This window comes from Macaca mulatta, chromosome 6, assembly GCF_049350105.2.
Source record: "Macaca mulatta isolate MMU2019108-1 chromosome 6, T2T-MMU8v2.0, whole genome shotgun sequence".
In the NCBI taxonomy this organism is placed as follows: Eukaryota; Metazoa; Chordata; class Mammalia; order Primates; family Cercopithecidae; genus Macaca; species Macaca mulatta.
The window spans coordinates 144957582-144979857 of NC_133411.1; the positions used below are offsets into that span (position 1 = coordinate 144957582).

The following is a 22276-nucleotide window of genomic DNA, read 5'->3' on the forward strand; positions in this document are numbered from 1 at the left end:
TCGAACATGGAGAATCCATTGACCAGACGTTCAGCTTGACCTAACCTGTGAAATTCCCCATCTGTCTTCTTTATAAAGTGTTCCTTTCCTTGCCTCCCCTGGAAATGTCAGTGGTGTGTGGCTGCAGCAGCACAGGGTCCTCTGAGCCCTGGACCTGCACTGTAGCTTCCAGAGGTGGCAGTTCCCACATGGGGGACTAGAATAAATGGCCTATCAGGCTGTGTGTGCTGTGGGATCACATGTCCCCACCCTAGGACTCTGGTTCCAATCATACCCATGTTCTCTTGGAGCCCGGAACAGCAGAGAGGCCACCAATGTGGACACAGAAGTCAAGGGTCTGATTTCCAGCCTGGCTTCTGACTGCTCTGGGGCCACGAGAATACGGTTCCTTCCCCCATGCCCAGCAGGCATTTGTCTTACAACTGGAGGGGAAGGCATGTTCCTCTTGGCAAGGGCTGCTCAGGAGGAAGTGGAGGCAGGCTGCCCTGTCAGGGTTTTTGCCTTGATTCAAGGAGAACTTCCTAACCACAAAGGATACAAGTGGGAGTGGGGTGGTCCCTCCCTAGAGATCTCCAACACAGAGAGACAAACACACTGGGGCCGGCTGGCACTAATGGGCCTCGCAGGCGCGGGTGGCTGTTAGCTGGGAGCCTGGGTCTCTAAGCTCCTCTCCCATGCTTTTCTTCTGGGTTGCTTGAAGGGCAGGGATCTGCAAGAAAATGATGTTCCCACATAGTTGGCAGCACATGAACAGCAATTGATCCCTTTGCGTCCCCTCCTCTTACTATTTAGATTTGGTAAATATTTCTTCCTTCCCTCTTCTGACCCTCCATTGTGCCCATCTTCCCTTCTTATAACACATACTTATTAGGTACCTGCTACTTCCCAGGTGGGTCTATGTTCCAGGAGTATAGAGGTGAACAAGGCAGGCAAAGTTCTATTCTCAGTGGAGCTAGTATTCTATCTGGAGAGAGACAACAAACAAATCAACAAGGTAGCCATGGGCTGTGATAATTTTTGTCAAGTGGGCAGGTAAATAGGGAGTGACAGTAGTGCAGGGAGGATTGGAAAGTCAGGGAGGTCTCTCTGGAAGAGATGACTTTTGATCTGCAGTCTAAAGGATGAGAATGGGTCCATTATACAAAATGCTGGGGCAAGAGCACACCCAGTGAAGGCTCAGGGCAGGAAGGGCAAGGGGGAGGCCAGTGGGTCAGGTCACATGTGAAGGGCATACAACGGGCAAAGGCAAGGCCAGCGTGGCCAGGCCTGATCCTCCAGGACTTGCAGACCTGGGAAAGAGTCCGTCTCCATCCTGGGAGCAGCAGGAAAGCACTCAGGCCTTTAGAAGATCCTTCTGGCAGCTGTGTAGAGAATGGGTGGTGTGATCCTTCCATGCATGGGCTCATGTATGTGATTACCAATAACTGTTGAGTGACAGTGTGAGGAGGGCTGCAAGCCATGAGTGTAGGCACAGCAGACAGACACACCTTTGTCTGGCTGTGGGATGAGGTGGGAAGTGTGCCAAGTTGACCTCCCAAAGAAATGATATTTTAGTGGAAGAAGGAATACAATCAGAGAAGCAAAGAAAGAGGGAAGAGCAGAGGGGACAGCAGGGACAAAGACTTGGGGGCAGGAAGAGGAAAGACAGGTTAAGGACATGAAAGATGACCAGGCTGGCTGGAGCTCAGGCCCAGCAAGGCCCCCGGGGGTCATTGGTGAGCTTGGGTTTGGCTTCTGTTTTCATCTTGGGCTTCTGCAAAAGCCTTGAGCTCTTGCGAGGAACCAACGAAGCTGTGTGTGCATCTTCTGTGGGGAATGCCAGAGTCTTCACGGAGTACTCCATCTTCTGTCCTCCCCGTAGGCTGCTGTGGCTGCATCAGGGCTCAACACGATGCTTGAAGGTAATGGCCAGTACACGCTCTTGGCCCCAACCAATGAGGCCTTCGAGAAGATCCCTAGTGAGACTTTGAACCGTATCCTGGGTGACCCAGAAGCCCTGAGAGGTGAGCATCCTTTGGCTCCTGCTGCTGCCTCATTTATGCAGCTAGACTGAGCCCAGCACCTGCTCTAGTCCAAGATGGACATGCCACCTGCCATGAGGTGACCCTCAGGATGTCCACTGCAGCCATGGGCTGGGGTCATCCTATCCTGTTGCTTCAGCTAACTGTGTCTCTGCAGCAGCCACGCTGCTCTGAGGGCTGAGTACAGAATCCAGCAGCTTTTGTCTGGGGACAGCTGGACTGAAGAGAGACATAGCTAGAGACCCATAGCTGGCCCTGGCCAGAAACAGGGAGAGTGAAAGGATCGAATGGCCAAGGCCAGAGCAAGGCTAACAGGTAGAGCAACAGCTTACAGGTGTGGAGGTGACAGATACTGGCACCCTTGAAATGAATTCCTCACGCTGACTCTTCACCATTCCTCTCTGTGGCTAAGGGCCTTATGGATAAACCAAAATTACAGTTAAAAACCCGTTATAGGCCAGGCACAGTGACTCACGCCTTTAATCCCAGCACTTTGGGAGGACGAGGCGGGCGGATCATCTGAGGTCTTGAATTTGAGACCAGCCTGGCCAACATGGCGAAACCCTATCTATACTAAAAATACAAAACTTAGCTAGGCGTGGTGGTGGGTGCCTGTAATCCCAGCTACTCAGGAGGCTGAGGCAGAAGAATCACTTGAACCCAGGAGGTGGAGCTTGCAGTGAGCCGTGTTCACACCATTGCTCTCCAGCCTGGGTGACAGAGCAACATTCCATCTCAAAACAACAACAACAACAAGAAAAACAAAACAAAAAACAGTCATAGTCAACTTTTGACTCTCCAGTTCAGATTTCATCATGCCCTCCTCAATGAGCCGCTAAGTGAGGCAATGCCTTGATTATTGCTGCAGGAGAGGGAAGGAGCTAACGTGTTTTCACATGTTTTCCTTTTGGAGATGAGAAAGGAGGACTCTGCCTTCCCCCACCCTGCCCCTTTCTACTCCAGGACCTCTGAAAGGCCATGAGCACAAAGCTGCTGCCTGAGTCCCCTGAAACGCAGGGTATGCCCCACGTCTCTGGTGCACCCCATCACACTTTTCCTCTCAAACATATTCCAGGATCACTTCATTTCTTTTGAATCTATTTAAACCCACCTTGTCAATGTGCTGTATAAAATGTCTAATGCATTTCAGACACGCTATACATTTAAAGTGCTCTCCTTCTATCTGTGCAGGGATGGGAAAGGGTATATTTCTGAAAGCACAGATGGGAAGACAGGATTTGTTCTGTGTCCAGATGATTATGGTACCTCTATGTGCCTGGCCAGCACTGGGGACAGAGGCCATGAAAATGAATACAACACAGCCTTTGCCTCCAAGGAACTTAAGACCCAGTAGAAACGGCAGGCTTTAAAAGAGGTTGCTGGCATCTGATTTGGTGACTGCAATGACAGAGATACTCACAGCACAAAATGGGGAATGAGGGCAGGCATTGGGACACACACAGCCTCAAGGGGCCCAAAGGCTTTTAGAACTGTATTCCCTATTAAAACATGGTTTTTACAGAGCAGACTTTTTGCTTTGGAGACCTCAGAACTCCTTACTATAGGCCGGGCATGCTTATAATCCCAGCACTTTGGGAAGCCAAGATGGGCAAATCACTTGAGGCCGAGAGTTCAAGACCAGCCTGACCAACATGGTGAAATCCCGTCTCTACTAAAAATACAAAAATTAGCTGGGTGTGGTGGCAGGCGCTTGTAATCCCAGCTACTCAGGAGGCTGAGGTAGGAGAATCACTTGAACCTGGGAGGCAGAAGTTGCAATAAGCCCAGATCGTGCCACTACTCCAGCCTGGGCAGCAAAGCTAGACTCTCTCAAAAGAAAAAAAAAAAGAACTCCTTATTATAAATTATAAGAAAAAAAAGCCCCTACTTCCTCCCTTTTGCAAATCTGCCTTTTCCTAATCAATAACTGGCTGGTTCAGAGTGAGGACACTCTGTTTGGTGCCGTGGCTGCAGACTGGAAGGAAGAGGTTCTTGCCCCACACCCAACAGTCTCGGGCTGTTACCAGCAGGTTGGCAGGCAGGCAGGCAGGCGAGAAGCAGCCAGGGCTAGTGGTATGTCCCGTTTGAAGACTGGTTTCCAGCCCTGGCCCTGCTCACCCTCCAAGTGGCCCTGGCAGGTTCCTCTACCACACCCCGGATTTCACCTTCCTTCTCTGAGAAGCTCAGTCCCCAAGGCCTCATTCCCATAGGCCCTCTCACCGTTTTTCTTTCCCTCTGGCTGAATGTGGCCAGCACCGGCTTTCAAGGCCATCAACTCGTCTGCAGCAGCCCGATGCCTTGCAGGGCCTCAGAGCTTCCTCCTGCCCATGACAGTGTGGTTTTGGTTCCCACACTCGGGATCAGATTGAAACTTGCCTCCGTGGTGAGAATGTGGGACAAAGAGCCTCGGTGGCCTTGGTGAGCAGCAGTCCAGGCCACCTGCTCAGCCTGGGGTGGGGAGGGGCTCTTCCTCCTTGACTGGTCCTTACATTCACCTCTGTCCAGCCTGTCTGGGCTCTCCGAGGCAATGGAGGCCAGCAGAAGTCATGATGGGTCGGGAGTCCCCCTCGGGCCTCAGCCCTGCCCTGCCCCCTAACGTAGCACTTGGACAAGCAAATAAATGATCATACTTATTATTTATGGGTATGGTGAATGGGATGGCAAAGGCCGTGTCTTACTGATCACCAAACCTTAAGATATATCCTGGCAGCTAGTGGACCCTTGGGCTAAATGAACAGAAACCTGAATAAATAAAGTTTTTTTTTTTTTTACCCTTGGGCAAAGAGGGCCATTTGCTGACCTCAGAGCATGTCATGTGTACACTTGTCATTTTTTCCTACTACAGTTTACATTGTTATAAAGGTCAGTGGATTTCTAAAATCCCATGGTAGGCTCTCTTGAGTTTTTCTTGTATCCCTGAAGTTCAGCTACAAATAAGCTAATCACTAACATTTGTTGAGCATTTACTCTGTTGTCAGGCACTGTGCTGAGTGCTTTACGTTCAGAATTTCATGTCAACCCTACAGCAGCCCTAGGAGATGAACGCAATTCTTATGTCTACTTGACTGATGAGGAAGTTGAGGTTCAAAGAGGCTAAATGATTTACCCAGGGTCCCACAGCTGGAAAGTGGCCATGGGATTCAAAGCAGGCAGTCTGACCACAGAGCCCCAGCTGGTTTTCTAGGACAGCAGGCAGGAGGCGAGGAGGATCTGGGCCCTGTGGTGCCCCAGCCTCATCTGAGGGTCCTCATCTGAGAGAACAGGATCCTCACAGCGTGGGCAGGCTGCAAGCAGCCCCTGAGGTCATGCTGGAGTGGATTCTGACTTGACCTGAGTCTGTTTGGCCCCCAGACCTGCTGAATAACCACATCCTGAAGTCAGCTATGTGTGCCGAAGCCATCGTTGCGGGGCTGTCCTTGGAGACCCTAGAGGGCACGACACTGGAGGTGGGCTGCAGTGGGGACATGCTCACCATCAATGGGAAGGCGATCATCTCCAATAAAGACATCCTGGCCACCAACGGGGTGATCCACTACATTGATGAGCTACTCATTCCAGACTCAGGTAGGCCAGGCCTCCAGGGTCTTGGCCCTGCCTGGCCCACCATCCCTTCTGCCATCTCTTGTGGCGGGGGTGGGGAAATTCAGGGATCTTTGGGCGACTTCCCTGCCTGGACTCAGCTCACAGCCTCTCGGCCACTGCAAATGTGTGGGTTGTGACCAGACTGATGCATCTTGAGCTTCAGGCATGCAAGTGCAGTGGAGAGGCCGTGGGGAGCATTGAAGGGGTCTGGAGACAGACACAATCGCAGAGGCCTTTCAGAAGATCTGCCTGCTGTGGATGGGCAAAGAGGGCCATTTGCTGACCTCAGAGCATGTGCTTTTTCACTAGTGCCCAAGCTGTCCCATGGTCACTGACCCAGTTAGAATGACTGAATGGACTTTGGCTTGTGTTTCATTCAGAATCCTAACCCCACTCTAGTCTTCCAGTGAGATCTGTCCATGAGTGAAGAAATCTCATAGGAAAAAATAAAATGTTTCTATGGGTGTGGTTGCTGGCCTTATCTACACCGCAGAAGCCATCACGCAGACTGTCTTTCTCCCCAGTGTTAGAATGTGCCCTGACCAAGCAGCCCACAGGGCCTGGGACAGCGGCTGATCTCTGCCTAACTGAGCTCACCTCTCCTCCCTCTCCTCCTGACTGGTTAGATTTTCTAGGCGACTGTTCCCCTGATGACATGAGCCCGCTGGGCCCCAGCAGTGTTTAGAGGGGTTGTTGACTCACGAGATGACATTCCTGCTGATGTATGTCATGCCCTGGGGTGGATGAATGATAAATGAAAACAGCATTTTTAACTTTTGAACCCACTTTCTCCTTCCTTGTAGCCAAGACACTATTTGAATTGGCTGCAGAGTCTGATGTGTCCACAGCCATTGACCTTTTCAGACAAGCCGGCCTCGGCACTCATCTCTCTGGAAGTGAGCGGTTGACCCTCCTGGCTCCCCTGAATTCTGTATTCAAAGGTAACATGGGGAAGACATCCCCGTTGGTTTGTCCCTGGAGGCAGCTTCCCCACTCCTGTCACCTCTACAACACTCTCCGATTTACAGCACCCCATGGGACATTAGAACTTCCACTCAGCTCAACTAAAAGCAGATGTGACTTCAGCAGAAACTTCAGAGGCTCTGTTGTTTCATTAGGCAGCGCAGAGAATGCCTTTGGGGAGCCATTCCTCAGAACTCAAGACTTGACATCTGGGAGAGCAGAGCATTCCCTTGCCTTTCTATTTGCAGAGTCGCTTGCCAATGTATAGCCAAGAGGTCAGAGTGAGGGTACAGCTGAGCTGCAGCCACAGGAAGGCAGAGAAGGGGGCCAAGTTGTATGTGTGCCTGCCCTTCCCTTTTAGGGCAAAACCCCAAACACCCTTGATTATCTGGATCTTCTTTATTTCTCCATAGAAGATACCAGATGTTAAGGAATATTGGCAGTTCCACTTGGTTTCTCAATCCCTGTTTCCAAACTCAAGGACAGACAGGCTTTTTCACTGTATTTATCTCTCATCACTCTCTTCATTGCAGGAGCACATCTCTCTGGACTTAACCACACCCTTTCTTGCAGATGGAACCCCTCCAATTGATGCCCATACAAGGAATTTGCTTCGGAACCACATAATTAAAGACCAGCTGGCCTCTAAGTATCTGTACCATGGACAGACCCTAGAAACTCTGGGCGGCAAAAAACTGAGAGTTTTTGTTTATCGTAATGTAAGTTCTGGGTCCTAAGTCATGCTCCTCGGAAGCTCCATATTGTGGGACTTCTATTAGTGTAAAAAAAATGTCCTCAATAAGCAGGAGTTTGCATGAGGACTGGTTGCTGAAAAGGAAGGAAATAATTTCTGGAAAAGTATTGATACCAAAATGAGATCCTGCAGAAGGACTGGAATCTCTTTTTCTGGAGGCCTTTGAGAATAAACCACACAATTACCCAACCTTTATTGTGAAGGAACAAGTCCTTCTTGAATTTAGGAATGAACATCTAGGAGGAGGGATGGAGTTCGGACTCCTTCTGAGCTTATGAGAAGAGAAGCCCCCTAAACTAAAATACAGCCCTCCTTGGTCCAAAAGATGCCTTCTTTCTTCTGCTGTATCTTCTTTGTTTTCAAACCCAACAGTTACCCTGGAAATCAAATAGGAAGTACAACTCAACACAGCTCTTGCCTGGGATCCACCAGCACCATTTGACTAAAGATGGCTATCATCTGTTAAACAAATAAATAAATGGGTTCAATCTATTTATTTGAACATTGTCAATGGACCTCATGTGTAACTGATATTCTCATTATGGGGCCTCTGTAACTTTGTTGGGGCCTCTCTAGCCATTCTTTCCTTAAGGAAGACCATTTATTGAGAAAATACATCATTTTATCCCAGCCTTAATAACCCACCCCAATATATACTCCTTCATCTTCATGGATGATGACCCTGCTACATGCTCTGAACAAATCAGGAGGCCCCTTGTGGGAGGATAACCAGTCCTTTCTTTCTCTGTCCCTCTTCTGTGCAGAGCCTGTGCATTGAGAACAGCTGCATCGCGGCCCACGACAAGAGAGGGAGGTACGGGACCCTGTTCACAATGGACCGGGTGCTGACCCCCCCAATGGGGACTGTCATGGATGTCCTGAAGGGAGACAATCGCTTTAGGTAATTAGTTCCATCCCCGGGTGGGGCTTCTGCCCAGTGGTCATGCTGGAGTGGGATGTGGGGCCCCAGCTACTTATCAAGCTTTCTTCTACCTTAGGGATTCAATGAACACTAGTGGTGCACTGCTGTGACCTTCCAGACTTGGGATGGGGAAAAGGGAAGGGTCGCCTTGAAAGCTTACATTAGGAAGAAGGGTTACTTCTGAGAGTGTAATCCTCACATGCGTGGGAAGCAGGGAGGGGGGACTACATTTTTATGACTGAAGTGCAAGGAAAACATCACTCGCTCATTGTAAAGCTCCAAGTGAGCCGAGAGCACATAGTTTACAGGGCATGATGAGTCTCTCACTCTCTGTGCAGTATCTGTTTATTGCAACTGAAGCACCCTTGTGAGTTTGTTTTCTTGCCCTGCTATCTCCATTTCTGACTTGCTCATTCACCTCGCAGTGCTGTCACATTGAATGTTTCCCTGTCACTGACTTCAGCCACCTGAACAAGGGCCTGGAGACCACACCCCTCTGCCCTCCCAGAATCATATCCCTGGAGGCTCAGTTAGTCTCTGGGTCAGCCATACCTCTGTCCTTTCTTTACCACCTTTCTCCCGTGGCCTCTGACCTCTGGCCATTTAACAGAGCTTAGCATTTTTGCTGGGTGGAGAGGAGATGGAGCCTAGAATCGCTCCCTCTTTGTACATAGGGAGAGTGTGAAAACCAAGGTGCGAGCATTCCAGCGGTCTGGGCTCTACTATCCCCAGTGGTGAAGTATTTAAGGAAAATACCTCTCGGCCCCCAGGACAGATGACATTTTCTGTGTGTGTATCTACAGCATGCTGGTAGCTGCCATCCAGTCTGCAGGACTGACGGAGACCCTCAACCGGGAAGGAGTCTACACAGTCTTCGCTCCCACAAATGAAGCCTTCCGAGCCCTGCCACCAAGAGAACGGAGCAGACTCTTGGGTAAAGACCAACTTAAGTACACATCTCCACTTTTCTAAAGTAATGATCCCTCAGGGCCCCAGCAGCAAACAGTTGGCACATTAGGGATTGGCTTGAAGGGGTTTAATGATAGGACTATTTGTGGAAGAGTGGGCGAGATTAAAGGAACTAGCAAAGAATGAGGCCAACCAGGGACTAGCAACCCTGGGAAGCCTTTACTACCCCTAGGCCTGGGAGAATGGGAGGATTAGAGCAGGAACCAGGGAGGTCATGGGCCTTGGACAAGGGCACAGAACAGCAGCCAAAGCCATGTGCAGCCACTGTCAGAACCATACAAGGAGGGTCACTCAGCGCCCCAGCCTCCCTCTCTCCAGTTGCCATCTGGATCTCTCGTTGGCTGATGCAAGAGCAGGAGGGAGCCCACTGATGCAGTTTATAGAGCTCAGTCTCCTGGGCAGAAGCCAGGCAGAGAGGAGTAGAAAAGAAGTGAGGGTGGCTGCGACCAGTCCAGTCACTGAGGCATGTTTCCCGCTGGAGACCTATGAGCACAGTGATAATGAAGCCATTTACCTGCACTGACAATCCCTCCAGACAAAAGCTTTCCCAAGAAGTTAGTCATGGCTCTGAGAGATCTAGCTGAGGATGTTTGGGAGGGGATCTAGTGGTTACAAGTGGCTAAGAAAAATGAGGAAGGTAAGAGTATCTTGTAGCCTGTGTTGTGAGGATTAAATAGGATGCCACACACAGCGCCAGGCACACAGCCCTGGTCAATAATAGCCATGACGATGGGGGCGAGTGGAGCGGGATTGGGAGTTGCAGTGGTTAGCTCAGCTGCATGCCTGTGAGAGATGCTTCCGCTCTCACAGAAAGGTGAGACTGAGGAAAAGGAGGAGGAAGAGGAAGGACCTTGACAAACCTTGGGGCCCACATTGTCTACACCTCCCTTCCTGCTCTCGAGCAGAATAGAAAGTTCAGGTTGCAGGCAGCTCCAAGGTGAATTTGTGTCATGTTTAATTTTCTTTATTGCTAAATGAATGCCTGTGTCTGTGATGCTGACGTATATTCCTAAGGAGAGGGGAGAAGTTCATTCTGAACATAAACTTCTCAACCTCTCTCTGTCCGGCAAGAATGGAATATTCCCCAGGTGGCCCGAGCTGGCTTGGCTTTCTTTCCATTTTCAATTATGTGGGAGTTGAGGAGGGGGATGGAGAAAGCTTCCCTAACACACCCTCCCCCTGGCCTGAGGCACCCCTGGGGGACAGAGGGTGTTAAAGGTTGGTCCAGGTGTTAGAGATATTGAAAGGACATCCCATGCACCCCAGGGGTTAGTGTGGCTCTGCACTTCCAGGCAGTATTTTGTGGAAGGGGAACCTTGTCAGCTCCGGGTTGTGGATGTTTGAAAATTGGTTGGTACCCAGTGGCTCCGTCCTCTGGCACTCATGTGCATTTGTCAATAACCAAGTGAACTCTCCAAAATACATTAAAACTTCCTCCCTTCTCAGTTTCAAGATGCTGGAAATAGCTATTCATAAGCCCTGGGGAAATTTAGCCATTTGGCTGGTAATGGGAGTATCCGAGATGAGAGGGCAGCTGGAAACTTTCGGAATGACCTCCCACACTTAATTTGGGAAATGCCTGTGCACCTTTATGGGCAATCAGTGCCTGCCCCAGTTGCTGGAGACACTGATGTGGGCTGAAAGGAATGCTGAGACGTGATGAGGAGAGATGCTGCGGAGGGAATATCCCCCTCAGCCCTGACCTCATCGGCTCCGTGGCTCCTCCACAGTACAGCTGTCTACTCTTTTAAGTTCTCCCTTCAGGAAACAGCCGTCTCAAACAGAATGAGCATTTGAGGGCAGAATGGGTAAATATTGCACTACTGTGTTATAACCGTCGGGAGCCATGCTGATGATGAAACGTCCCAGATGCCGGTGCTGGAAAGGTCCCTAGCTTTCCAAGCAAATATTTATCTCATGGAAACATGAGTCATACTCACAGAGGAGTATGGATTAACTCCTTCTCAGCAGCCAGGGAGCCCAGCATCCCAGAGAGCATATTTAACCCAGAAGCCCACTGACTGCAGGGGCAGATTTGTGGTCATGAACATGTGTTTTGTATCCTCTGACCATTAGACAGACTGTGGGTCACAACGTTGAGTAACACTGGGAGCTTAATAAGTGCTTATTCCCTGGGCAGGGAGTTCTTCTTCTCAGGGCTGACCACTTACATCTTCTCCTCTGGGCCCTCCTTGACCAGGCTAATTACCATTCTTGGGATTAACTCTATCTCCTTTTCCCGCAACCTGCAGGAGATGCCAAGGAACTTGCCAACATCCTGAAATACCACGTTGGTGATGAAATCCTGGTTAGTGGAGGCATCGGGGCCCTGGTGCGGCTAAAGTCTCTCCAAGGCGACAAGCTGGAAGTCAGCTTGGTGAGTGTCCTGCAAATCAAAGGCTGGCTGTGTCCTGCCACCAGGGCTCCAGGACATATCTCACCCCCGGGATGGCATTACACACCTTCAAGATGCAGCCCGAATTTCTGAGTGTAATTCATCCAAAGAAAAAGAGAAATGTGAAGAGGGTCTTCAGGGAAATCAAGTGAGATCGTAGTTAACATGAGTAAGAACTTCCAGATTTACATGGGAATAGAGCATCTGATTTGGCATCTGAAAGAGGCTATTAGATCTTCCTTCTGTTAAGGAGATGGTAGGCAACTAACGTGACTGAAGAGATCAGTCTCTACACTCACCCCATCCCACCCCCCTAAACCCAGGGGTTCACTGAGTTGTACCATGAACCAGACCATCCCAAGAGGCTTTTTGAGTTCTGACACTTGCTCTGTGAGCCACTTGCTCTGCACATTGATGACATACATTCCACTTTGGAACTGCGCTAAGATTGTCCCTAGAGCAGATACCCAGCCGAGCTCCAGAAATCTCCCTGGCTGCACCTGAAGAGGCCACTGACCCCTCTGTGGAGGGACCACTCTTCAGTGTGTGGCTGGTTTCTGCTCTTTGCTCCTTTCTCCTGGTCTTCAGCCATCCTTTGCTCACCAGTTTCTCACCAGGAGTGTAGGAAGATGTGCATGTAGGAAGGTAGACATGGGCATGACTTGTTTGACTTTAGCAGGTCGCTCAACAATCTCCTCATACCTGGTTTCAGATGCTGGGGTCCTGTCTGTCACAGGCTTCTGTGCCTCCTACCCCCTTGAGTCTGTCGCATGGACCCTTCAGGAAGGCCTGAGATAGATTTGCCCTGGGTGGGCCTCCTATGAGAAAATCTTAAGTCAGGCACCCAGGCAAAATGGAAGGAGACTTTTGCCCAGAGCAGGAAGCCTGGCTTCCATTTCCAGCTGTTCCGCCTACTTAGCTTAAAAGAGGCACTTCTCCTGTCTTCAGTCTCAGTCTCTTCTTCTGTTGAATGGGACAATAATATCTACTCTCCTTATCATACACTGCTGTGAGGACTAAGTGGATCACACAAAAGAGCATTATGTAAATTGCAATGTGCTAAATCCACACAGGAGATTTGAATTAATCCACCACACTGAAGGTCTGTCAAGGGCAGGGACTGTTTCATTCACCAGAGTATCCCCAGTCTTACACAGGACCTGGCATATGAAAAGTGTTCAGTAAACACTTGCTGAGTGAATAAAATAAATGTGCTCTACTTTCAACCACTACTCTCTGTTTTTCCTTTAGAAAAACAATGTGGTGAGTGTCAACAAAGAGCCTGTTGCTGAGCCTGACATCATGGCCACAAATGGCGTGGTCCATGTCATCACCAATGTTCTGCAGCCTCCAGGTAAGTGTCGCATCCCCACTGGCTCTACAATCAGTCCTTCTCTCCACGTGGCAGTTGGTGGAGAGAAGAAAAACTGTTCCAAACAATGATCAGAATAACACGTAATTGTGATAGTTAAACTGTGCCTATGTGACTGATTGCAGAGTGAACTGGGAGCTGTTGGTTTTGAATGCACCACACTAAGGAATGTGAGGATGCATTGCTCTTTGTGGAGTTGCCCAGCTGTGTTAGCTCCCCTCGGACACAGCCCAGTTTTCTGTATTCATGTGGATGCTGTCATCACGATTCCCAGCACTCCTCTTACAGCATCTCACATCAGTGTGTGCTTCTTGCCTCCAGTGCAGTTGAACCTCCATCCTGCCTCTCCTCATGTGTGCATTCACCTTTCTTGGTGCTCTCTCCCCATGGGCCAAGTTCTACCATGAGTTATGAAACATTATAGAGAAAACATGTCTTTGGAAATGTGAGCCAGAAAGCCCACCAGTGTCCCTCAGTCATGGTTGTTATGAATAACATGCTATTGGTTTCTCTCTGGTCAAACCTGCCTTTTCTTTCCTCTTCAGCCAACAGGCCTCAGGAAAGAGGGGATGAACTTGCAGATTCTGCGCTTGAGATCTTCAAACAAGCATCAGCGTTTTCCAGGGTAAGATGCCTGCTAGATTTGCACCTCGCCCGAGCAGCCTTAGGTCCTCTGTTTGGGCCATAGAGGAGCCTCTCCAGCCCCTGTCTTCCTTGGCTGCTCCCCAGGGCTCTCTTAAAACTTCTCCCCACTCCCACTGGGGCATCCTCAGCCCCAACCTGTGTCAAATTCAGAGTAAAGAACCCAGGCAACTCCTGGACTTTCATGGGCCAAAGCACAGGCTTTCACACAGAGGCCTCTGAGCCTCAGATCATGGGGAGGTCACTGCTGGTGAGAACAGACACACTCTGGAAGCCATCTGCCCAAGAGGGCAGCCCATCCCAAGCTCATCTTACAGTGGCCAGGTCTGCCCTGAGCCCGGGCCTCTGGGTCACTTTTCTGCTGTCCATGGCATTGCCCATCGTGGTTGAGGCTGGGGCTCTCCTGGGCACTGTGTGGATTCTGGATACAGGGATACTGGGCTTGCTATGTGTGTGGAGCCATCCCTTCCTTGCCCCAGCCTCACCTCCCTCTCAAACCCTCTCTGGCTCTTTCTGAGCTTCCTTTCCTGCTCCCCAGCTTGCCCAGTGCTCAGTGCCCTGCTTGGCTCTTTTGCTGCTTTGGGTCAGGTGGAGCTTCGTGGGAATGTGAGGTGCCTTACAGAAGGATTGCACTTCAAGAGGAGAGGCTGCAGGGAGCGGTCCTGAACCCAGAGGCCTGGAGCTTACCGTGTCACTTCACTTTTGTACACAGGGGTCTCCTTAGTGCCCTCGACAAGGATTCTTAGCCCTGAACTCCTACTCCTGAGGCCACCCCTGTGCAGCCCCAGCTCCCTCAACTCTAGGCTGTAGTCTCAGTGGGAGAGCCTGGCTTGGGGGTCTCCTAGGAATGTCCACCTGAAGTCACACTTGATAGGGGCTTGCACAACTTATGTCTGCCAAGGCCACCTGAGGAACTCCCCAGGGCCTATAAGTTCCACCTTCCCCTTTCTTTTCCTCACCCCAGCATTTTTTCTGAGTAGGGGTGGCAATAGGCAAAGCCATCATCATAAGCAGGTGCGGGTATAACTTTCACTAGAAAACCTGACACCTTGTGTTTTCTTTCAGGCTTCCCAGAGGTCTGTGCGACTAGGTAAGTCTGGTCTGGGTTTGAAGTCATTGCAGACCTGTTTAGGCCTTACCCCCAAGCAAGCCCAAGCCTGCCATCTGCTGTATGTAGATAAGAACATCATGGTGCAGTAAAGCAAGCCTGGCCTTTGGAGTCAGAACAGCAGGGTGACTTGGGGTCAGACCCAGAACACCCCATTTCCTTCTCCGTAAGATGGGGATAATAAGAGTAACAACCTTTTAGGATTAATGTGAGTTTTCAGTTTAGGGAGTCTGGGAATATTGCAAAGGGCTTGGCAGGAGCCCATCATGAGGATCTAGTTCCAAATTGATAGGTACAGAAAACCAGAACATCAGGCCTTGAGTAAGAGTGAAGGTTCACAAACCACAAAGCACCTGCTATGTGCAGGAGAGCATGGCAGAAGGAGGCCGCTTGGCCCCGGTCCTTGAGATTCTGACAATGTCCTAGACAGACATGGGGAGATCTGCACCTATTTGATGTTACAAACGTCTCTTTTTCAGCCCCTGTCTATCAGAGGTTATTAGAGAGGATGAAGCATTAGCATGAAGGACTACAGGAGGAATGCACCACGGCAGCTCCCCGCCAATTTCTCTCAGATTTCCACAGAGACTGTTTGAATGTTTTCAAAACCAAGTATCACACTTCAATGTACATGGGCCGCACCATAGTGAGATGTGAGCCTTGTGCAGGTGGGGGAGGAGGGAGAGAGATGTACTTTTTAAATTGTGTTCCTCTAAACATGGCTGTTAACCCACTGCATGCAGAAACTTGGATGTCACTGCCTGACATTCGCTTCCAGAAAGGACCTATCCCAAATGTGGAATTTATTGCCTATGCCAAGTCCCTGGAAAAGGAGCTTCAGTATTATGGGGCTCGTAAAACATGAATCAAGCAATCCAGCCTTATGGGAAGTCCTGGCACAGTTTTTGTAAAGCCCTTGCACAGCTGGAGAAATGGCATCATTATAAGCTATGAGTTGAACTGTTCTGTCAAATGTGTCTCGCATCTACACATGGCTTGGACGCTTTTATGGGGCCCTGTCCAGGTAGAAAAGAAATGGTACGTAGAGCACGTAGAGCTCAGATTTCCCTATTGTGACAGAGCCATGGTGTGTTTGTAATAATAAAACCAAAGAAACGTACGTCTCATGTGCATGGTACAGTGTGCTGGCCTGAGGTCATGCTCCTTCATACCTCAATTCTGCTCTGGAGAAGCTCAGCAAAGAGCCCCGAGGGATGGTTCTGGGGAGATTCCAGCAGCCAGCCCTCAGACACCCAGACAACTCATGGGGGTTTGAGCCTGTCTTTGCCCAACAGGTTTTTATTTCACCCTCCTCCAGCCCTGGGGTTTCAAGTTTTCCGTGTTCTCTTCACCCTGCACTTTATTCCTCTTATTACCTGGAAGTACCTTCCCTCCAGCATGGTGATCCCCTGCCTGTGTGCTGGACTTTTGAATCCTCAGCACCAACCTGTGAAGTGGTTGCCAGCACAATCCCATTATGCGGATGAAAAGGCCCAGGGAAGGGAGAACCACCGGCAATACGTAAACTAGCTGAGCTGGGACTGCAGGCCACGCCTCCTGACTCTCAGGGGCCACCACTGACAACAGAACAAGTCCAGGTTTTCCAGGCCCATCCCCTCTGTGCCAACCCACGTTCGGATTCCTTCCCTGGCTCCTGTAATTGCTGGCATCTAGAATATCCTCAGCACTCTGAGAGGTGGTGTCATGTGGCTGTGGTGCGGTTGCCGCCTACCTGTGTGGCCTAGGGCCAGTCATGTGACCTTCCAGAGTCTCCTGTTCTGTAATAGGGAGATGTCTGTCACATCTACTCCATGGGTCTGTCGTGAGGATGAAATGAGATGATCTATATAAAATGCTTGGTACGGCATTAGGTGGCCTTATTTTTATCCTGCTGTCTGGGACTGCTCAGGATCAATGCACCTGAGAGCTTTTATTTGTGTCTTTCCCACAGGTGGGCTGGCCCACTTTCCTGGAGAAGGAGACAGACCTCCTTCCCACCCACATCCCCTGCTGCCAAGGCTGATTCACTCCAGCAGGCGGAGCTCGTTTCACTTCATGGAACCAATGACCCAAAGATAGATCCCCAGCACTACTGCTGGACAGTCCACTGCTGCTGGGAATACAGCAATGGTAGTGGCAGACAGAGGCCCTCTCTTAAGTAGCTTCCAGTCTGAGGAAAGACAGATATGACATCAATCCATTAAAATCATTCATCCATTGGTTCCACAAATATTGGTTGAGGGCCACCTATGTGCACCCCCATGTTAGACCCTAGGGAATAGACATGTCATTCTCATGAGGCTTCTCTACTGATGGGGGGGAAGATAGTTGTCAACCAGATAATGGCACTACAGCCTGAGTGTTCTTAGTGACTCTGAGGACAGCACTGTGGTTCTGTGACAGACAATGAAGAATTTGGAAGCAGGAATGCCCAGGAGCTCCCAGAAGTGAGAGGAGATGAGAGGAATGGAAGGAACTTACCTGGAGAGGAAGGCATCAGGCTAGGGGGCTCAGGGAGAAGGTGTCCTGAGAGGTAAAGCTTGACTTTGGGTGTGCACTCGGTCCCTGTCACTCTCCTATGGCTCTGTCCTGCTGTTCCCACCTCCCCGGCAGCCATGCGGGCTTGGACGGCTAATGAGGGCCTTGCTCATGCTGGGTATCCTATGCTATGCTTCACTTTGAGCACCCAAAATACACACACTGCACTTTACCAAGACGACCTCCTAAACCAAAGAAGTGATCAGCATAAGTTTTAAAGACCCTTAAATTTAAAGTAAAAATCACTACAGGATCCATTATAAATGCCAAACACTAAGATATGTGTTTCCACTTCTCCCCTTCATTTGTCCCTTCCACTCCCTGCCCTGACTTTGCCCCACCCCCTAGTAATGTGGGCTCTACTCTATTCTCCAAACTCTCCCTGGAGAGCAATACTCCTTGTGGTTGAGGACCAGGCGCAGCCTTCCTCTCCCACCAAAAAAAGGTCACATTCCCTTTTTTGGTTCCTAGCCATCCACACCCCTTCTTTTCTCATGAAGACTCAGGCTAAGCATTAATTATGGCTGCCATCTGGAGGATGGACCCTTAGAGCTGAGGGGCCAGCACTGTGTGTTTCCAGGGGTGGGTGATTTTTGGGAGGGAGGTGTGCCTCACCCCATCAGAAGGCCAGAGGGTAGCCCAAGCTAGAAGGAGGTCACCCAGGCCTTGCCTGAGCCCTGACCACTGAGCCCCAACCAAGGAAAAGGAAGGAGAGGAAGAAGGGGAATGGGCTCTTCTGTCTTTGCTGTCACTCTGGGAATACAAAGCCTTCTGGGATGTAGAGAGGACTGCAAAGACCCTCAGCACTGGGCCCTGAGGGCTCCCAGGATGGGGTATGCCTTTCCCACACAAGGGACAGGAGTGGCCTAAACGTGGCCACATTGGCCAACTAAGAGGCCAGCTCAGTCATGGGGCCAGAGAGGCCTGCTGTATTGGGCTCTGCACCTAAGTGCATTGTTTTTTCTATTACTTACATTGATACTCTGACACAGGTAATTACTATTAAAATTCTCATTTTACTGCTGCAGAAATAGAAGCGTAGAGAGCTAAAGTAGTTTGCCAGGTCACGAAATAGGAAGAGGCTGAAACACAAATCCAGCCCATTTGGCTCCCAAGCCCACATTGTTAACCACGCTTCTCCCTTCTGCCCTACTATACCAGAGGCCAGGAGGGGTAGCCAAGGCAGCCATGGACAAGCAGACATGAATGCCAGGGTGGTCAGAGGGGCTCAAAATTCCCTACCCTCCTGAGAAGCCCCTGCAGGCCAGGTCTCTGCTTGCACAGCCTAGACCATAACTTGTTTCTATGGTGCCAGGGCATTAAGAAGAACTAGCAATAGCCATGAGTGCCCCAGAACTCATGTCAGGAAAAAAAGAGGAAAATACCTCTGTGCTTGAAAGCATAATTCAATGTTATGCTCTTAGAAGGGCTGCCTGGAATATTATGCTCACAACTCTTTTCAAAGCCAGGAGAGAAAGCCATGGAATGAGGGATGGGCCTGAAGGCCTGTCCAGAGAAGTCAAATGAGGCCACCTTGGGCCATCCCTATCTGGCAGGGAAAGAAACTCATCCATTCCAGAAAGCCAGAGAGCCTGTCCAGAGAATAAGTGGTGGGTGGAGAGGAGAGAAGTCTGGGACAACCTCTACACACACGCACATGCATTCACATACACACACACACGCACGCACACACACACACCCCTGCATGGGAAACCCAAGACACAGCCTTAGGCAGAGAAAACATGCACAGCATACAGAGCATACAGAGAAAACATGCACAGCATACACAGCCTTAGGCAGAGAAAACATGTGGCTGGGGAGAGGACTACGGGACCTGGGGCGGAAGGCAGCAGCCGGGGCTTTGGCCTCAGGCCTGTTAGGGGAGGCTCCCCAGAGCTGCTGCACCCTATCACTCCTGCAGGCCCTAACAGTCCCTGCAGTGCTGGAGCTCGCCATCATTTGTGGAGGCAATGGAGGTCACGGAGACCTGAAGAATGAAGAGGCTGGGGAATTCAGTCTGAAGAATAGTGTCATAAAGCCTCTGAGACAATGTGAGAGAGTTTTGTGTGGCTAGAGAGGAGAGAGACAATTCCTCTGGTGAGAGGTTTGGGAGCCAGACTGTACTGGGCCTCGTAGGCTAAGTACTATCATAGTTAGTGTTAAGAATTTTAGACATTATCCTTAAGACCATGAGAAGCCACTGGAGGGTTTTAGATGGGGGAGGGAGATAGAGAGGGATGTGCAATGATCAGATTTTTTTTATTGTAGTAAAATAAACATGGCATAGAATTTACCATTTCAACTATTTTAAGCATACAATTCAGTGGTATTCAGTACATTTCCCATTGTTGTGCAACCAATCTCTTTTCATCTTGCAAAACTGATCTGTTCCATTAAACACTAACTCCCCATTCTCTCTTCCTTTTTGCCCTTGATAACCTCTGTTCAATTTTCTGTCTCTATGAATTGGAGTTCTCTAGGTATTTCATGTAAGTGGAATCAGTATTTGTTCTTTGTGACTGGCTTATTTTACTTAGCATAATATCTTCAAGGCTTATCCATACTGTAGTGTGTGTCAGAATTTCCTCCCTTTTTGAGGCTGAATAATATTCCATTGTATATATATACCACTAACTTTGTTTATCCACTCATCTTTTAATGTACATTAGGCTTGCTTCTACCTTCTGGGTCTTGTGAATAATGGTGCAATGAATGTGGGTATACAGATATCTGTCAGAGTCCCTGCTTTAAATTAGTTTGGTTATACCCAGAAGTGGACTTGATAAATCATATGGTAATTCTATTTTTAATTTGGAGGGGAATTGCTATAGTGTTTTCCATAGTGGCTGCATTATTTTGCATTCCCCCTGACAGTGCACAAGGATTCCAGTTGCTCCACATCCTCTCCAATACTTGTTATTTTTTGGTTTTTGGTAGTAACCATTCTATTGAGTGTGAAGTGATATTTCATTGTGGTTTTGATTTTTGCTTTGTTTTTTAATAATTAGTGATATTGAGCCTCTTTTCATGTGCTTATTGGTCATTTATATTTCTTCTTTGGAGAAATGTCTATTTTATTCATTTGCCCATTTTTTAAATGGGTTTTTTCTTTTTTAGTTATTGCACCTTAGGAGTTCTTTATGTATTCTGATATTGATTCCTCATCAGATATATGATTTTCAAATATTTTCTCCCATTCTGTGGGTTACCTGTTTACTCTGTTGACAGTGTCCTTTGATGCATAAACATCTTTAATTTAGATGAGGTTCACTATATTTATTTATTCTTTTATTGCCTGTGCTTTTGGTGTCATGTCCAAGAAATCATTGCCAAATTTAATGTCATGAAGCTTTTCTCCTGTTTTCTTCTAAGAATTTTAGTTCTTACATGTAGGCCTTTTATTCATTTTTAGTTCATTTTTGTGTATGAAGTAAGGAAAGGGCCCAACTTCATTATTTTCCATGTGGCTACCCAGTTTTCCCAGCACCGTTTGTTGAAAAGATTGTCCTTTCTCCATTGAATGATCTCAGCACCCTTGTTGAAAATTATTTGACCATACAGGCAAGGGTTTATTTCTGGGGTCTCTACTCTATGCCATTGGTCTGTATGTCAGTCTTTATGCCAGTACCGTTTTGATTATTGTAGGCTTGGAGTAAGTTTTAAAATTAGTAAGTATGAGTCCTTCAACTTTGTTCTTCTTTTTCAAAATTGTTTTGGCTATTGGGAATTCCTTGAGATTTTGTATAAATTTTAGGGTAGGTTTTTTCTATCTATAAAATATATCATTAGGATTTTGATATGGATTATATTGAATCTGCAGATCACTTTGAGTACTATTGACATTTTAATGATAGTAAGTCTTCCAATTCATGAACATGGGATGTCTTTCCATTTATTTGGGCCTTCCCTAATTTGTTTCAACAATTTTTTTTTTTGCAGTGTTCAGTGTACAAATCTTTCATATCCTTTGCTAGATTGATTCTTAAGTATTTTATACTTTTTGATGCTATTATACATAGAACTGTCTTCTTAATTTTTAAATATGTTTTTAAATGATTGTTTTGGTTTTGTGTGGAAAGTGGGTTGAAGTGGAGGGTAGGAGTAGCAGCTGGGAAGCCAATTAGGAGGCTGTTACAGTTATCCAGGCAAGACATGATGGAGTACCAGGGCAGTGGCACTAGAGATGGAATGACACAGGGGAACTTGGGACACATTTTGGAGGTAGAACAGATAGGACTTGAATATGGGTGGGAGGAGGAACATGAGAGAAAGGGAGAATTCAAGAATGGTACCAAGGTTTTTGCCTTAAACAGCCAGCTAAAGGGTTATGCCAATTTTTTTCTAAAATGCAGAGCAAGGAAGAAGCTACTGGTAAAAGAAAACTAAGAATCTACTTTGGACAGTTTGAGTTTGGAAAGCCAATTAAAAATCCAAGTGGGATGTTAAAAAAAGCTGTTAGATATTCAAGCCTAGAGTCAAGGAAGAGGTCTAGGCTGAGGTGGAGTGTTGGGGAGTTAGTAGATATAGGTGCTATTTAAAAAGAGTGACTGGATGTGATCTCCCAGGGAGAGAGTGTAGAGAAAGAAGAGAGCCTGAGACAGAGTCTTGGGCAGTTCCAGCATTTGGAGATCTGGAAGAGGAAGAAAAACCTGCAAAAGGGGTCTGAGAATATGTATATGGAATCCTAGAAGCTGAGGAAGGACAGCCTTTTAAGGACAAGCATCAACTCAGGTGAATTATTGATGTGTCTGATGGGTTTAGCCATATGCATGTCATCAGGAACCATGGCAAGAGCATTCTCGGGGGAGATGAGAGGACTGCCTCTGGGCTGGGAGGAAAGGGGGCAGGAGAGATGGATACATTTGCTGCTGTGAGTGCTTGAATGGATGCCATTTTTCAGGGATTGAGAACCCCACAGGCATATGAAAACGTGGAAATCTACTCGTTCAGTCTTACCCTTCATATCAGAATCAGCAGCTCCTTCTAAACCCCCATGCATGTGCTGCCATA

The 22276-nt window shown here is 48.5% G+C and overlaps 1 protein-coding gene across 1 annotated transcript in view; it reads left to right on the forward strand.

Annotated features, from left to right (window-relative positions):
• TGFBI (transforming growth factor beta induced) overlaps positions 1 to 15844 on the forward strand; it is a 34077-nt gene extending 18233 nt beyond the window's left edge. The window contains exons 7-17 of the mRNA XM_015140963.3: positions 1862 to 2003; positions 5373 to 5585; positions 6407 to 6544; positions 7140 to 7285; positions 8085 to 8221; positions 9046 to 9176; positions 11464 to 11588; positions 12858 to 12960; positions 13524 to 13603; positions 14686 to 14710; positions 15208 to 15844. Of these exons, the coding sequence (XP_014996449.2) occupies positions 1862 to 2003; positions 5373 to 5585; positions 6407 to 6544; positions 7140 to 7285; positions 8085 to 8221; positions 9046 to 9176; positions 11464 to 11588; positions 12858 to 12960; positions 13524 to 13603; positions 14686 to 14710; positions 15208 to 15248 (1281 nt within the window). The 3' untranslated portion in view covers positions 15249 to 15844. The remainder of the gene's footprint in view (positions 1 to 1861; positions 2004 to 5372; positions 5586 to 6406; positions 6545 to 7139; positions 7286 to 8084; positions 8222 to 9045; positions 9177 to 11463; positions 11589 to 12857; positions 12961 to 13523; positions 13604 to 14685; positions 14711 to 15207) is intronic.
• Positions 15845 to 22276: the final 6432 nt, after the last annotated feature.